The sequence below is a fragment of the Notamacropus eugenii genome, chromosome 7 (assembly GCF_028372415.1).
Source record: "Notamacropus eugenii isolate mMacEug1 chromosome 7, mMacEug1.pri_v2, whole genome shotgun sequence".
Classification (NCBI taxonomy): domain Eukaryota; kingdom Metazoa; phylum Chordata; class Mammalia; order Diprotodontia; family Macropodidae; genus Notamacropus; species Notamacropus eugenii.
The window spans coordinates 15,920,661-15,935,873 of NC_092878.1; the positions used below are offsets into that span (position 1 = coordinate 15,920,661).

Sequence of the window (15,213 nt, forward strand, 5' to 3'; positions counted from 1 at the left end):
CATTTCTGGACTTAGGTCTACTGAGCAAGGGAATGATCTAAGACAACTCCAAAACACCGTTGATGGAAAATGCTATCCACATCCAGAGAATCAACACCGGAGTCTGAATGCAAATTGAAGCATATTATTTTTTTCTTTTCTTTTCTTTCTTGTACATTTTTCTTTCCCTTTTGTTCTGATTGTTCTCTCACAAAATGATTAATGTGGAAATATGTTTAATATGATCATATATATAGCCTATATCAGATTGCATGCCATCTTGGGAAGGCATAAAGGGAAAAAGGGAGGAAAAAGAACTCAAAGTCTTATAAAAATGGATGTTGAAAGCTAAAAATAAAAAAAAATAAATTTTTTGAATTGAAAGACAATTGAAAGACAATCAGTTTTGAAAGACTTATCAACACAATGATTTCCCACAATCCTAAAGGACTCAAAATGACAATGATATCCACTTCCCAACAGAGAGCTGTTGGAGTCAGAGTACAGATTAAAATAGATTTCCTTTTCTTTTTCTTTCTTTTCTTTTTAACTTGCTTAAGGAAGGACTTTGTTTTCCATGGCTATCCATATTTGAAATGGGTTTTACTTTTCTTACCTTCTTAAGAAGTAGGGAGAAGGGGAAGAAGGTGGGAGAAAATTCAGGACTGAAAAAAATAAAATTGAATTAAAAAAAAGAGAAACCTATTCCAAATCCTCAGAGCTATCCATAAAACCCAAAGAAGGAGATGTAAATAAGCTTGTACTAGCCAGAGACTGCATGCCACAGTTATTTTCTTGATAACTTTCAAAAGCCATGTGTAGTAAAAGCAATTGTTATTTGAACAGTGATTCTGAGAAGCAGGAAGTTACTAGTGCTGAAGTAGAAATGATAGGGACCTAAGGAGGAAAACGAACATGATCTGAGTGTATGAGAATGTCGTATTCCCATGGCAATATTTCTTCTGTTTTATTCCTTCTTGTGGACATAATTTGAGATATGCACAGGGTGTTGAATTTAGAGTCAGAAGGTCTGAATTTGCATCCTTACTCTACAACTTCTATGACCTTGGGAAAGTCAACTCATTTCTACAGGCATCTCATTCTTCAAAATGAAAAAGTTGTAATAGTTAACTTCTAAAGCCCCTTCTAGACCTCAGTTCATAAGTTTATGAGCCTACCATCCATATGTCCCTTGACCTCTCTGATGAAGGAGATATCTGAAAAGGGAGCTGCTTCAAATAGTTTCTGAATCTGCCTATTGGTATTCTCAACAGACGTACCTAGAGTGGGGAAGAAAAACTTTTAGTCCATGGCACTGGGAATTTTGAGAAGTGTATATTTCCCCTGGGTCTTCTTTAGTTCTCCATCCGTTATTCATTGTGGACTGCCACTGCTCTCATGCTAGGGCTCACCCGTATCCACAGTGCAACTGAATCCTTCCTCACTTAACAATATCCAGGTTTTTATTTCCCCAATGACTATCATGGTTGGGTATCATTTCATCTTATCTTTGATATATCCAAATGGAGACAACATGGTTTGGTGGGAAAATCTAGCTTTGAATCTGACCTTGGACAAATCATTGAACTTCTCTCATTCCCATTAGGAAAAGGGAAGCATTTGGATAAGATAATATCAAAAGTTCTTACATATCTCAATTTGTGATCTGAGTCTTACTAAATCACAGGACTTAGGGAAATGACTGCAATGATGCCTTACCTCCACATTGGCATGGTCATTGCGAACACCTCCATTCAAGATCTGAGGATTGTGGAATGGATGGCATTATTGGTGCTGTAGGTGTATGAGGACAGATTTTTCCTGCCTAAGTGTGCCCAAAGTAAAACTTGAGTGGATGTAAACAAAGGTAGTCCTAAAGTGATGAAAGACTATGTACATCTTTCCACTCCTCCTTTGAGAACTAGTCACATTCTTTTCTGTCCATTCCTTATGTGTGACCTCCCAAACAATAGTTGTATAGTCATTCCTTGAGGTACCACACCTTGTGACATATCTTCCATTTGGTTCAGGTCCCAGAATTCCCAGTTGTGGCTCTGGTAATCTGGGAATTTCAGCATTTAACAAAGGGTCATTTTTCAAGACAAGCAACCATCTGATGAACTAAAAACCTTCATTTATCCTACTGTCCTTGCTAATTATTATCTTATATTTCAACTCCCTTGCTATCCTAAATTTCTTAAGATGGCTGTCTAGTCAGTGAATTCACTGCTTGTCTCCTCACTCAGTTCTTAGGTCTTTAAAAACTCCCATCCTGCTCCATAATTCTATAGGAAATGCTCTCTCTCTCAAATTCTTAATTATGGCTCTGGTGGTCTTGGGATTTGGTCATTTAGCAAAGGTTCATACTCAAGATAAAAATATTTACAAACTCATCAAATTCTCCCTACATTCACCGGTGAATTTAAATGAATAAAAGTAACATCACTGCAAACAATTTCCTTACCTTTCTTGTGAATATTTAATATTTTGCCCGCTTATTCACATCCTTCCAAGCACAAATCTATTGTCGTTTATTAAATAATGTGGTTAATTTTTGTTGATTTCCTTGCTAATTGTGAGAACAGCGAATGAAAAAATGTGTTAAGCAAAAAAATCTTCTCAATTAGTTCAAAAGACAAAATCACTACCAAGTAGGAGTTTCCAAAAGAAACAAAAATATATTCTTATATCATGCAAGACACAGGAAGCGATGGATCTAAGTGTGTATCAAGGAGTTAATTAAGGGGCATGAGGCCCCTCAGTTTATTAAGAAAGACCTGGATGCTGAGGTTCTATAATTTTGCCTGGAAACTTAGTGTAATTCAAAACCAGTGAGTTTCAGATATGTACAGGCAGGATTCCAGAGTAATTCATTCCACTAGAAAATGGTGCAAGGTTGAGGAGTTTCTTGTGACTGAATTTTGTAATTTAAGGATCTACCATGATTTAGCTGATGAGATTAGCCTCAACAAGGAAGTTAGGATACTATTTGTCTCTGGTTGGCTTGTCTACTGGTTTTTACTTTTTGCTGAAGGGACAGGTAGGTGGTGCAGTGGATAGAGCACTAATGCAGGAGTCAGGAGGACTTGAGTTCAAATCTCACCTCAGACACTTGACAATCACTAGCTGTGTGACCTTGGGTAAATCACTTAACCCCAATTGCCTCATCCTGGGTCATCTCCAGCCATCCTCATGAATATCTGGTCACTGGATTCAGATGGCTTTGGAGGAGAAGTGAGACTGGTGACCTGCACAGCCCTCTGTCACTCAAAACAAAGTCAATTGCAAGTCATGTTACCATTTCTCTTATGGTATTGTCTTCTTCAGCAATGAAGGATGAACACACACACTTTTCACTGAAATGATCTGGATAACACATGGTGGCTATCAATTTCTATATGAGGGATGATGTTTGTGGAGTTTATCATGGATGAATAAAACAGGTCCTTATTTTTAACATAGGCATTTTAATTTTCCATGAGTGTTGAGGCAGTAATAAGTTTGGTGTAAATATGAAACATTTTTTTTTCATGTTACTAGTGCAATATTCACTAATCTTACCTTAGTAAATTCCACTATATTCATATACCACAAATTCTGTAACTGTTTTTAAGTCAATGGAATCTACTTTGATTGTAGGTCTTTTCTATTCCAAAGAGAGTACTATAAATATTTTTTGTTGTATGGGACCTTTCTTTCTATTATTATTCTCCTTGCACTGTATGCCTTACTAAAACATTGGGGGATTTCAAAATTTTTGTCACTTTTTAAAGCATAATTCCAAAATTCTTTCCAATATACTTGAAGAAATCCACAACTCCAAACATAGTGTATACAAGTCCTTTCTAGGTTCATCTCCTGACTTTCTGGACTTTTCTGATTTACCTCACCCTGGAGAAACTTGTGCTCCTGTGCCCTCCTCTTCTGATTTTTGAGTTCCTATGACAACTATCCTTTATGGAAGCGTCCAAGTCATCTAGGCTCATTTCTCTTCCAGATTTGCTCCTCATGCTCCAGATGCCTCACCACGACTACCTTTTTAGACTTCCCATTTATGTTTTTTTTTCCTTTCTTCATTTTAATTTAATTCCATTCAGAATAGGAACAGTATATTTTATTCTTATATTTGCATTTCCAACATAGAATGATGTCTGATTCATAGCAAACATTTAATAAATTATATATTTATGCTATGTATATATGTGTGTATGTGTATATAACTTTTTCTGTGTTATTTATTCAAAACCCTACATAGTGGACTGTTGATTATTTTCATCATTTGACATTGTTCCTATTTTTTCAGGTATAAGCTGAAATCTTGAAGTTGTTTTGATTTGCATTTCTCTTTTACTTACAGAATTAAAACAATTTTATATGATTGTTCATAGCTTACAAATCTTCTCTTTAGAGGGTTGTCCACATCCTTTGACGATTTATCTATTGAGAAATGGCTTTTTGTAATATATTTGTAAGCTCAACAGAAAAATTTTGTTTGAAGATTTTTCCCAGTCAATGCCTTAATTTCTCAGTCATTTTTAATTGATTTTATTTATGCAAAGCCTTTTTCAATTTTGTGTAATAAAGATTATCTAGTTTGGAATCAATTTGATTCCAGCTTGGTGGAAAGGCCATTGGTGCTTGAGTAAATGGATATAGGTTCACAATCTACATATGATACCTCTTATTCGTTACCTTGGTCATATTGACTTCCTATCCAGGGTTTCAGTTTCCTTATATGCAAAATGAGCAGGGTTAAACTATATGGACTTTGAGATCCCTTTCAGCTCTACATCCATGATTATTCTTTGGTCGGCACTTTTCTGCAGCCATAGCTATGACAGCTACTTGAACTGATTATCTTCTGTTTAATTCTTTAATATTATTATCCTTAATATTCAAGTTGCTTATCCCTTTGAACTTATTAAGGTTTATGATATAATGCATAATGCCTACATCCACACTGATTACCAACATTGCCTCCTTGAATCCAGGGGTAATAGAGCAGTGACTAGGTTACTCTAAACTCAGAAATTTATATATAAAGACATTAAAATTAAAATATCCATACATTGTGGTCACCATTCTTGGATGAAAGAAGAAAATTTCAATTTAGGCCCCATCTTTACCACTTACTAGCTTAGGCAGTGGACAAGAATTAAGAATACATCCGGTGGTCTGGGTGAAGTCTTGTAATGTTATAGGACTGGGGAAAAATATAAGCTTGAGGAAGGGAATAGTGAAATTTTCGCAGTACATAACTGTCAGTCATGTAGTTACAAGGCAACTGTTCCCCTGGTATATTAGGTCAGAGAGTCATTTTCCTGCCTTTGCCCTCCTTTGGTTCAATAAGTGTGTCACTCTGTCTTCCATTCCCAGTTTCTTATCTCTCTTCACTTCTTTCCTTTTACACCTTTATATTTGTTACTTTAATACTAAAATTCTAATATCATGATGTGTGAGGACATCAGCTCTTGGAATGCCACATTTGCATAAATATCTTAGAGTTCTCTTTCTCTATAAGACCATGCAAACTTCTTATATAAGCAGTTTGTTAAATAACCCATGTACCATAACTGGTTAATTGACTAGTCATTGCAATTTTGATTTCTGCACCTCAGTTAAGGCATAACATGCTAAGAAATGACTAAAGCGCTACAACTTAAAATAATTTAAAGTCCTAGGGGAGTGGAGAGTAGGCTTCTAGTGGAGGACAGATGAATGCAATTAAAACTAATGTAGTCTACTCAGAGTGAGGCCAAGAGAGAAACAGGCTCAAGGTAAGGAAGATAAAGATAAAATTAATCTAAATTTATCCACCAAATTCTGTGTTGGAATTGGCATGACTTGCAGTTGACTTTGATTTGAGTGAGGGAGGGCTGTGAGAGGTCACCAGCCTCACTTTCTCCTTCAAAGCTTTATGTATTCAGGGGCCAGATATTCATCGGCATGACTGGAGGTAAGCAGGAAGCAATGGGAGACCTTAGTTCTTTTAAATTAAGGTCTTTTAAAGTTCTTATTTTGAGTGAGGCAACACCTATTCAGTGAATAGGCCTCTTTAAGAAGTGAGTCAAGGGACGTCTTCTTTAGTCAAAAAAGAAAAACACTTCAAACTAAGCAGGCGAGACCCCCAGTGTCGTTGGCCAAAAGAGAAAGTTACCATTTACATTCACTCTGCCTCTATCTCTGTCTCCCTCTCCTCTCAGAAGGAACATAAATTTTGATGCTTGAAAATTGGCTTTCTAACTTGTGGTTTACAGGCTAGATTTGTTTCTCTAAGAGCAAACCTTAAGTCAATTTCACTCTGGAATTCATAGATTAGACAACAGTATGACCCTGCCCAAGCACAACTCATTATAGTTATTGTTATTATAGTACTTTTAAGACGAAATTTAATGGAAAATACTCCATACATAATAAACTTATAAAATTTATTAGCAGTCCACACTCACTTCTCCTAAAGATGGTACTGATTGTAACTTTATAAATAGACTTGAGGTGCTAGACAAACTCATGAATGTCAGATCTATTATGGATCATGAAGATCCCTAGGGAGTTAGGTATAATACTAATAGTTTTTTTTTTAATACAACATTCAAAGCATATTCCTTTGTAATTTTTAAAATGTACTATATATTTGAATTTCTATGGCATTGCTTGTGAAAAACACATACCCAAGTACCTCTTATCCACAAAAAAACCCAAATCTTTCTAAACTCAACTATCTTCTCACATAATTGCCCAATAACTCACCTCCTGGCATCTGTGAAGTTTTAGAAAAAAAATCTGTAATCTTCTCCCTTAACACACTAATCACTGCTTTGAAATCAAGCTTCTGATCTCATAAATGAAGTGAAGCAGATCTCTCCAAAGTAATCATTGATCTCTTAATTGCTAAATGTGCTGGTCTTTTCTAAGTATTCACGTTTCTGAACCTATTTGGGGTATTTGACATCTTTTACTACCTCCCCTTCCTGGATATGTTCTCCTTAGTGGGTTTTCATTACTCTGCTCTTCTATCCTCAGACATGTCTGACCACTCCTCAGTATCCTTTGCTAAATCATTGTCCAAATCACTAAAATTAGTGGAAGACCAATATATTAAGATTCACTGATGGAGCTGTGTAGTGGATACAGGATTGGACCAGAAATCAGAAAGATTGAGTTAAAATTTCATTTCAGACACTTACTAGCTGTGAGACCCTGGATAGGCCACTTAACATTAGTTTGCCTCAGTTTGCTCACCTGTAAAATTGGGATACGAATGGTATATCTAAACTATATTGTGGATATGAAGACTAAATGAATTACCATTAGTAAAAAAATATTTTGTAAAACTTAGAGCTGTATATGAATACTAGCTACCACTATTATTACTCCAATTATTACCCTAAATGTCATTTGATATCCCTGATACTGTAATATGAGTGTGACCTATCACGGCATTTCTTTTCTTCCTATGTCCAGTTTACATTGTGGTCTACATAGGCTAAATGATCAGTTCATCTCGATTTTCCTCTATTCAACTGGCTGCCATAACATATTATAGATGCAACATACCATGGATGTTGCTCCAAGTTCTGTAATTAATTAAATGAAATGTCTGTTTCACTCAGAATATTGTGTCTGTAAGATTCATCTCAGGGAATACTTATAATTTTGGGAATGTTGACTTTGTTTTCACGTTGCTCCCTTGAAGTTTGTCTATATGGTTAGCCTCTATGCTTTTCAAATCTGGATTCTACATACATACACATACACATATATATACCTACATATAAATATACACATATGCAATAATATAATATACATGTATGCATAATATATATAATATAATATACATAATAAAATTCAGAGACATATAATCTTATGCAATCAAACTGGTTGAAAAATAATGAACATTGTTTATCATCTCGCACTCTTTTTTCACCTAGTGGGTGAATTTGACAGAGAGACTCCAAGGGCTTTAAAAAGGTTCAAAAATTCATTGCTTCCTTTCTGTTGATGCTCAGATTTTAAGTCAGTTGTGTTTATGATTACAGTAAAAGAAAATAAAAGCAGAAGTTAAGCTAGAAGAGAGATTAGAGATATTCAAAGGGAAGTTCTTATATGTAGCTCTATTTTATATTTTGCCACAATTTAAAATTCTAAGATTAAATTTAATTCCAGTCAATAAATTGTATTCTTTTAATAAATACACACACACATACACAATACGATCACCTGTATATACAGCAAAAACATATTCCCAGAATATTAATTATAAATGGTTTTGTAAATATAACTTGTTTTGTAGAAATAAACATATTTTAAAATGATTTAAAATAACAAATAGACATTCAAAGAAGGAATTCATTCTGGATGTGCAGTAAAATTCATTATTATCAAGAACATTATCTAGAGTACTGGCCTAGAACTGACATGAGTCTAATTATGGCTGCCTTCATCTCCTGATTTCTTAAACTATAGATAATCAGATTCAGGAGAGGAGTGATAACAGAGAAAAACACTGAGAGGAATTTCTCCAAGGCATAGCTAGTAGATAGCCAAGCATAAATTAAGATAACTGGTCCAAAGAAGAGAAAAACAACTGCTATGTGAGCAGACAGTGTGGACAGAGCTTTAGAAAGCCCACCAGAGAAGCGACGGTGGACAGTGAGCAAGATGACAGTGTAGGAGACAAGCAAGAGTAAGAAGCAGATCAGTGAAAGCAGCCCACTGTCAGCAATTGTAAGGAGGTCCAGGATATATGTGTCAGTGCAGGCAAGGGTCATCACCAGGGGAAGATCACAAAAAACATCATCAATCACATTAGGACCACAGAAGGGCAAGGTTACAGCAATGGCCATTTGACTCATGGAGTGCACAAAGCCAAGAAACCATGAAAGCAGCACACTGCCTACCAAGATTCGCCAGTTCATGATAGTTGTATAGTGGAGGGGCTTACAGATTGCAACATAACGATCAACAGCCATGACTATTAGAAGAGCCATTTCACTGCCCCCTAAGAAGTGAACAAAAAATATCTGGGCCATACAGCCCCATAATGAGATGGTTTTCCTCTCCCTTAAGAAGTCTGTGATCATCTTAGGGACAGTAACAGTAGAAAGAGTCATGTCAAAAAAGGAGAGGTTGGCCAGAAGGAAGTACATGGGAGTGGAGTGCAAGTGGGAGTCAAAGATCACTGTCAGTATGATGAGACTGTTTCCAGCTAGGATTGATGTATAAGCCAGGAAGAAAATCACAAAAAAGATCATCTCAAGCTCCCAAGAACTGGTGAGTCCTAACAAAATGAACTCATTTAGCATAGAGTTATTCTTCATCTTCACCTATTTGATATATTTCAAGCATATAGAAATTCTCTGTTGAGAAGAATCTGAAAAAGAAATAGTTTTAGGTGAGTATTATTGAATATTATTGAGAAGTATGGAAAGTGTGCTTTGATTTAATACAGAAAATATTGGATATCATAAGCTCTTTGAATTGCATCTCAGAGATTTAATTAATGCCAGAAGTATTTAAAATCATGTAGTATTAAAAATTAAAGGGAAAATCATAAAAATCAAGGGACAATTAGTGTAACTAACTTACAGTTTGGTGACAGGACAGACTGCATCTCCACACCCTTGACCATTTTGTTAGAATTAAACAATCACAAATAATTTACTGACTGGACCTCAATCTCCTGCCATTAGACAAGAGAAGGTGGCACCAGATGATTTATAAGTTTGCTTTCATTTGTAAATCTATAATGCTTTCTTCCTAATCATGACCTATAAGCTATCAATTGCTTTTTCAACTAAAGGTGTAGAACAGGATAGCTTTCTGTGAAAATGTTCAAATTAGTCTGCCTAATTAGACAGACTTCTTGATCAATGACTCCCATGTGTGGGCCCCAAACCCTTTGATGTCTTGGAATTATTGCTCAACATTTTCAAATAAATTTGGACACTAAGGAATGTCAGATTGACTTTTAGCTCTAACACATTTTAAATAATTCTTAGATACTAAGGTTCTCTCATTTTTAAAAGTTCAGAAATCACTTTTCTGTGAACTAGTATTTAAGATGCAAACACTTAGCTACCTTCTATGCTTCTTCTTATTATTAATTTTATAATTATGACGAATTAGATAATGAATAATATTTCCTGCTTCGAATTTACATTATATACAAACTCATCAGCAATACTTGTTTTTTTTTTTGCCTTATTATCACATCACCTAGCAAAATTGCTGTCACATAATACACAATAAGTACATGTCTTTCCTTTGGGTAGTGACCAGATCAGTCCTATTTATTAGGAAGACAATGTTGAATTCTGTATGTAGTTCAGATATGGGAGATAATGAAAGTAATGTAGCAATCACATATGTAATTATGGATGTTAGTACCAATATCTAGTCATTCCCTCCTTTTGCAAGATATAGGAGAGGGTAGAACCTGGCCCTGACATGAACATTACAATCCATGGACTAAAGATCATAAGCAAACAGAATAACGCTTCTAACAAAATGAAGAAATATCATGAGTTAGAGGTTCAATAAGTAAATACAGCAGATGAGAATAATTAAAAATCTATAACAATTGGATCCTAGAAAAAAATCACTTTTCCATGAGGAATCAGAGTGCATAGAATAAATTAATGAAGGGATAAAATGAAATTGGAATTATTGGAAAAAACATCATTAAAAGCATAGCTTAGACAAAAGTTTAAAGTAACATCAAAAGATAGGTAACCTGAAAAGTCGAACGAAGCAAAGAACTCAACAATTCAATGGTGAAGGAAACAAGAAACATTAGGAAAAAGTCAAAATTGGGAAAAATTATAAAATTTGTCTACTATAAAGATGCTGGACTTGGAGAAAAGGGTAAGGAGAAGTAATTTAGGAATGATCAGATTCTCTGAAAAAAACATGAACAAGCCAAATACCAGGCCACAGTAGTTGAAGAAATAATAAAACTATCTAAGAATTATTACTACTAGGGGAAAAATGAACACAGAAAAAAATCTACCAGTTCACTTTCAAAAACAATCCAAAGGGAAATAACCAGATTGTTGCCAGAATCCAGAAGGAAAAAAATACTGCACAAGAAAAAAAAAATACAGGAGTCAAATACTAAGGAACTACAGTAAAGATCACACTACATTATGCCATTATTATGATAAAGCAAAATAAATTCTGGGATAAAATATACCAAAAATAAAACAAACAAATTTTTTACACAAAGGTAAAATCCTACCAAGTAGTATATTCCTACAAGTTAATAAATAGACCTTTAATAAAGATGAGAGGGACAGATAGAGAAAGAGATAGTAATGAAAGTAAAATGGTTGGAGATAAATATAGAAATCAGTTATATAGCTATATATATAGGCATATGCCTACATATAAAGATAGTTGAAGATATAAATAATTTCCTCCCAGATGTGTGCTTTTATTTGATCTTGGTGACCAAAACCCTCTACCAATGAAAACTAGAATCCTCTTTGAAATGTATAATATTACATAAGTACCTGGAGCACTGAGATGTTGTAACTTGGACAGTGTCACACAGTTCATACGTACTCAAAGTGACTCTGAAGTCAAATTTTCTTGTTTCTAGAGTCAGCTGTGTAGCCTGTGCAGGATGATATGTTGTGAAATTTTGAAGGTCTGAATCATGGTCAATTACTTATGATTTAAAAGAGAAGAAGAGTCAAAGGTCCCAGGAGAAGGCTACTGCCTTAAATGTTCAATGGGGAAGTGAAGAAAGACAAACACAGTTGACTGTTCATGTTTTTTTGGTTTTAAGTGAAAGAAAAGGAGATAGAATAAAGGGTGCACAAGAGAAAAATAGAAAGAAGAGACACCTTTTTTTTCAAAATTAGAGTGGGAAAAAGAGTATACTAACATAGAGGTGAAAGTTTGGAGAGAGGGACAGAAGACCTCTCTCTGTCTCTCTCTGTCTCTGTCTGTCTGTCTGTCTCTCTCTCTCTCTCTCTCTCTTTTCGCTTTCACACACACACACTCACACACACTACAACCACAGACACACTCAGAACTCGGTATATAAATATATTAAGTTAAACAAAGAAATAGGAGGAAAAGAGAAAGAGGAAAGAGTAGAGTGAGGTTAAAGGGGAGGGTAAATCTGAGAAGGGAAAAGACAATAAAAAAAAAAAAAAAGCTTTAGCTACAGAGAACCTAATGGGGAAATGAAAAGCAAATAGTTGATAAGAACCACGGATCTAAATGCATACTGACTGAAGAGAGGACGGACTAAGAAGAGAATCAGAGCACTTACATTTAAAACTGCTATTGTTGACACTTTCCTTTTTGCTTCCCTACCTCTTTTTTTCTTTTCAAAGACAGAAAAGGATAACAGTGAGGACAAAGAGAGGAAAATTTATAAGAGGATATGATTAAGGGTAAAGCAAAGTTATAAATATAATTCTGGATGTGAAAGGGATATTGTTACCTGTAGAATTAATTGATAGAGTTATAGGTAAATGAATTATTAAAGTGCTGGACATGGAGTAAAACACTCTTGAGTTCAAATCCTTTCTCAGACACTTATTTACTGTATTACCCTGGACAAGTCACTTAATTTTTCTCAGCCTGAACTATCTAAAAACGAGAATAATAATCTATCTCTAGGGATCATCATGAGGATCAAATAGGAAAACCCTTTTATGGGGCTTTGCAAAGCTTAAAATCGCATACTATAAATGTTAGGTGTAATTATTACGAAGAGGTTTGCATGCAAAATATATTTAAATTTTATCCTAGACGTAAAAGAAAGCCTCTAAAGTGTATCAAGTAATGCAGTAACAAAGTCTCATGACAGCTCTAGAAAGATCATTCTAGAAGTTTTGCGAATTTTGGATAGAAAGAGTTTCAAGAAATATTTTAGAAGTAATACTGAAAGTATTTGGCCACCGATTAGATATGAGTGAGGGTAGAGGAGAAAATGAGTAAAAAAATAATTCTCCATTTTCCAATCTCAGTTAAGAGCTGAGTGAGAAAATAGTAAAGAAAATCAAAATAGGAAGTTGGAAAGGACAAGTCAGATAAGAAGGATGACTCATGCAAAAGAAGAAATTCAAGAGAATACATGATGACATGGAGAAAGAAGAAATATTTTCCTCCATTGTTACCTTCCCTCCTAAATTGTCCCCTTTGTCAAATTATCTCAGTCACCCATCTTGAAAATTGATAGTAATTTAGGAACCTTTCTTTATTTTCTCCACCTTACCAATGCCAGAAAGTTACTAAGTTCTTCCAAATATATTTTTGCAATATAGCTTGAAGCTGTCCCCTAATCTCCATTCACAAAATATTAGCAGCTCAGGCTCTCAGCATTTTTCACCTTAATATTTATTGGCCAAGATAGGCTGTACCAGCACATCCCCGCTGTGGCATGGCTGAGCAGGAAGGCCTGGATGATCTACACTGCACTCTGGAATATTGGGCATATCAGCACAGAATGACAGTTTAATGGAACTGAGCAAGTGAGAGTCATGGAGCCCCAGAAAACTGCAGCAGTTACTCCTGAGATTATCATCCAGCAGATTACATCTGTAAGTCACATACTTGAACTTCTGGGAGCTAAAATGGCAGCGTGATCAGTAAATGCTCTCTCTCTATCCTCTTGGTGCCATTGAAGGGACCATAAAATGTTTCCCCAGAAAGATCCTGGATCAGTGGGATTAGCAGAAAATGCAAACAATCTCTTATTATGTGAGGCTAGGAAAATCGCTAAAGAGCATATCTCTTGCTGTAACTAAAGGGGACCAGTGCAGGACTGGACCTGTCCCAGACAGGCCTATCTCAGCTAACCAGGAGGAGATCCAGAGCCCCAGGGGTGTAGCTCAGAAACAACAAAAACAGGACCTCAGGCGTGCTTCAGCACTCCAGTGGAATCAGGAAGACACTAGGGCAACAGGGATCACCAAACACTGAGATTGCATATGCTCTAGCTCAGCAGAGGGAACCTCCTGCTGCCAGAACACCTCTCCCCCACACTTGAAGTAGCTCCAGGGTAAATCCTGGGAAACGCAAAAAGACTTCACCTGTCCTCTACTTTCTCACAACAACCAACTCAGCACCTGGTAAACTGCAGCACTTCAGCTTGTAGTTGAAAGAACCAGAAGTCACAATACACAAGGTCCCAAGTTCAAGGCACAAGAAGTGAGGGACAGAGACCTTTATGCCTTAAAATCAGAAATATACTTCAAAAACCAGGAAAAGGATGATTATCATCATCATGAGTAAGAAGCAAAGCAGGAAAGAAGAGACCACAGAATCTTTCAATGGACAAGGACCAAAAGGTGAACACCAAAGAGATCATCACTGAGATTGTACTCTCACCTGAAACTTCATAAGGGATTATGAACTTGTTGCTAGCACAAAGGGCACTCTTGTAAGAACTGAAGAAGAATTTTGAAAGGCAAATTACAGAAATAGAAGAAAAATTGGCCAATGAGTTTACAAGTATGAAAAAAGTATTCATGGAAGACAACAGCTCCTTAAAAAGGAAAATTGGACAAATAGAAAAGGAAGCACAAAAACTAACTAGAGAAAATAAGTCCTGGAATAATTGGACAGATGGAAAAGGAGATGTAAAGTTAACTGAAGAAAAAAATAGATAAAAATTAAAATTGAGCAAGTAGAAGCTAATGACTCTATGAGACATCAGGAATCAGTCAAATCAAATCCAAAGAATGAAAAGATAGAAGAAAATGCTAAATATCTAATTGGGAAAGCAGCTGATCTTGGAAATAGATCCAGGAGAGAAAACCTAAGAATTATTGGCCTACCAGAAAGCCATGATGGAAAAAAGAGCCTGGACAATATCTTTCACGAAATCATCAAGGAAAACTGCACAGAAGTCCTAGATCCATAGGGCGAAATAGTAATCGAAAGAATCTACCATTATGGCAGATAGACTCCCAAATATTTTATAGTGTCTACCCAAGCTTTAAATGCATTTCCCTTTCTATCTCTTGCTGTTGGGCTTTCTTAGTAATATATAGAAATGCAGAAGATTTGTTTGTGTTTATTTTGTAACCTGCAACTTTCCCAAAGTAGTTTATTATTTCATGTAGTTGGTGAAACTGTGAGCTGACAATTTCCAAAGGTCTATTAAGGTAAAATGCCTTCGACATTCAGGGAAAGAACTATGGAATTTCATGGCAGAATGAAGCAGATAATTTTCTTCTGTATTATGTTTTGTTTTGTTTTATGATTTCTCCA

At 35.5% G+C, this 15,213-nt stretch overlaps 1 protein-coding gene across 1 annotated transcript; it reads right to left on the reverse strand.

Annotated features, from left to right (window-relative positions):
- Positions 1-8,369: 8,369 nt before the first annotated feature.
- Positions 8,370-9,299, reverse strand: LOC140514620 (olfactory receptor 4K13-like). Its single transcript, XM_072625121.1, has one exon. The coding sequence runs from the start codon at positions 9,297-9,299 to the stop codon at positions 8,370-8,372; it is 930 nt and encodes a 309-aa protein (XP_072481222.1).
- Positions 9,300-15,213: the final 5,914 nt, after the last annotated feature.

What these genes read in the sequence shown, in the direction of transcription:
- LOC140514620 (XM_072625121.1), bottom strand. Translation starts at nt 9,299, where the DNA reads ATGAAGAATAACTCTATGCTAAATGAGTTCATTTTGTTAGGACTCACC.